This window comes from Nestor notabilis, unplaced genomic scaffold (genome assembly GCF_000696875.1).
Source record: "Nestor notabilis isolate BGI_N333 unplaced genomic scaffold, ASM69687v1 scaffold21377, whole genome shotgun sequence".
Classification (NCBI taxonomy): domain Eukaryota; kingdom Metazoa; phylum Chordata; class Aves; order Psittaciformes; family Psittacidae; genus Nestor; species Nestor notabilis.
Window position 1 is genome coordinate 2305 of NW_009935403.1, and position 1335 is coordinate 3639.

Sequence of the window (1335 nt, forward strand, 5' to 3'; positions counted from 1 at the left end):
GGGGTGAGCGCGGACGCGGCCCCGGGCCCTCTGGCCTCTGCCCAGGGCCTGTCCAGCCCCCACTTGCTCCCGCAGCCCTGAGTCCCAGCCCTGTTCCACAGGTACTACTACAAGTCGCCCAAGCCCCTAATGAGGCCCTACCTGTGCCGGATCTGCGGCTCACGCTTCCTCACACACGATGATCTGCGTTTCCACGTCAACTCGCACGAGGCCAACAACCCGCAGCTCTTCAAGTGTCTGCAGTGCAGCTACCGCTCCCGCCGCTGGTCCTCCCTCAAGGTGAGTGCCGCCTGTCCCACTCCCTTGCCCACGACGGGGGTGGTAGCCCCAGATCTCACGGCCCCTGCTCTGCTTCTCACAGGAACACATGTTCAACCATGCGGGCAGCAAGCCCTACAAGTGCGAGGAGTGCAATTACACCAGCGTGTACAAGAAGGATGTCATCCGGCACTCGACGGTGCACAGCCGGGACAGGTAAGGGACATGCAGTCCTACAGACTGTCCTGCAGCCTGGCTGAGCAGCAGTAATGCTGTTCTTCCATGCTCCCCCTCCCCTCAGCTCTGGCCCTTTCCAAAATGGGGAGTTTTGGTGTCTGGGTACAAGGGAGCTTGGACTTGGGATGTGGCTCACACAAAAGGGGGTTTTATTCTTTCTTTTTCAGGAAGAAGAGAGCTGATCCGGTGAGTCTGATTTCCGTGTTGGCTTGTCTCTCACTACTGTTATATGGGAAGAGGCATGCCCAGGTCTTCCACAAATTCTTGGTGCCTCGTTGAAGGCAGTGTTTCTGGATCACCTAAGGAAAGGCAGCCGGGTCCTGCAGTGGGGAGAGGGCGAGGAGACTGGTGAGCCCCTCCCAGTGAGCTCCTCCTCGTGCTCCCCCTCCAGCCCCCAAAGCTGAACTCCTTCCCGTGCCCCGTGTGCAACCGCATCTACCCCATGCAGAAGAGGCTCACCCAACACATGAAGACACACAGCACGGAGAAGCCACACATGTGTGACAAGGTGAGGGGAGACACGCAGCCTGGGGGTGGCAGCAGTGAGTGAGGCCGGACGGGAGGTGGACGCTGCTGCGCTTTGTTTGGCTGCAGTGTGGGAAGTCCTTCAAGAAGCGCTACACCTTCAAGATGCACCTTCTGACACACATCCAGGCCATTGCCAACCGCAGGTAGGAGCTGGCAGAGCCTGTGGGCACCCTGGCAGAGCCTGGCCGTGTCCCGGCTCCCTGCAGTGGGGAGGACAGAAGGTCCCTGCTGCTCGTGTGACAGGTGGCTTTGTCCTGGCAGGTTCAAGTGTGAGTTCTGTGACTACGTCTGTGAGGACAAGAAGGTCCTGCT

General features: G+C 59.7%; 1 protein-coding gene across 1 annotated transcript in view; it reads left to right on the top strand.

The window, feature by feature from the left end:
• Window positions 1-1335, top strand: part of ZNF335 (zinc finger protein 335) — a gene marked incomplete at its 3' end in the record, with an annotated part of 5896 nt that overhangs the window by 2027 nt on the left and 2534 nt on the right. Inside the window, 6 exon segments of the mRNA XM_010017839.1 lie at window positions 17-279; window positions 362-474; window positions 663-681; window positions 887-1003; window positions 1090-1166; window positions 1285-1335. The exon segment at window positions 1285-1335 is cut by the window's right edge and continues 17 nt beyond it. Coding sequence (XP_010016141.1) covers window positions 17-279; window positions 362-474; window positions 663-681; window positions 887-1003; window positions 1090-1166; window positions 1285-1335 — 640 coding nt within the window.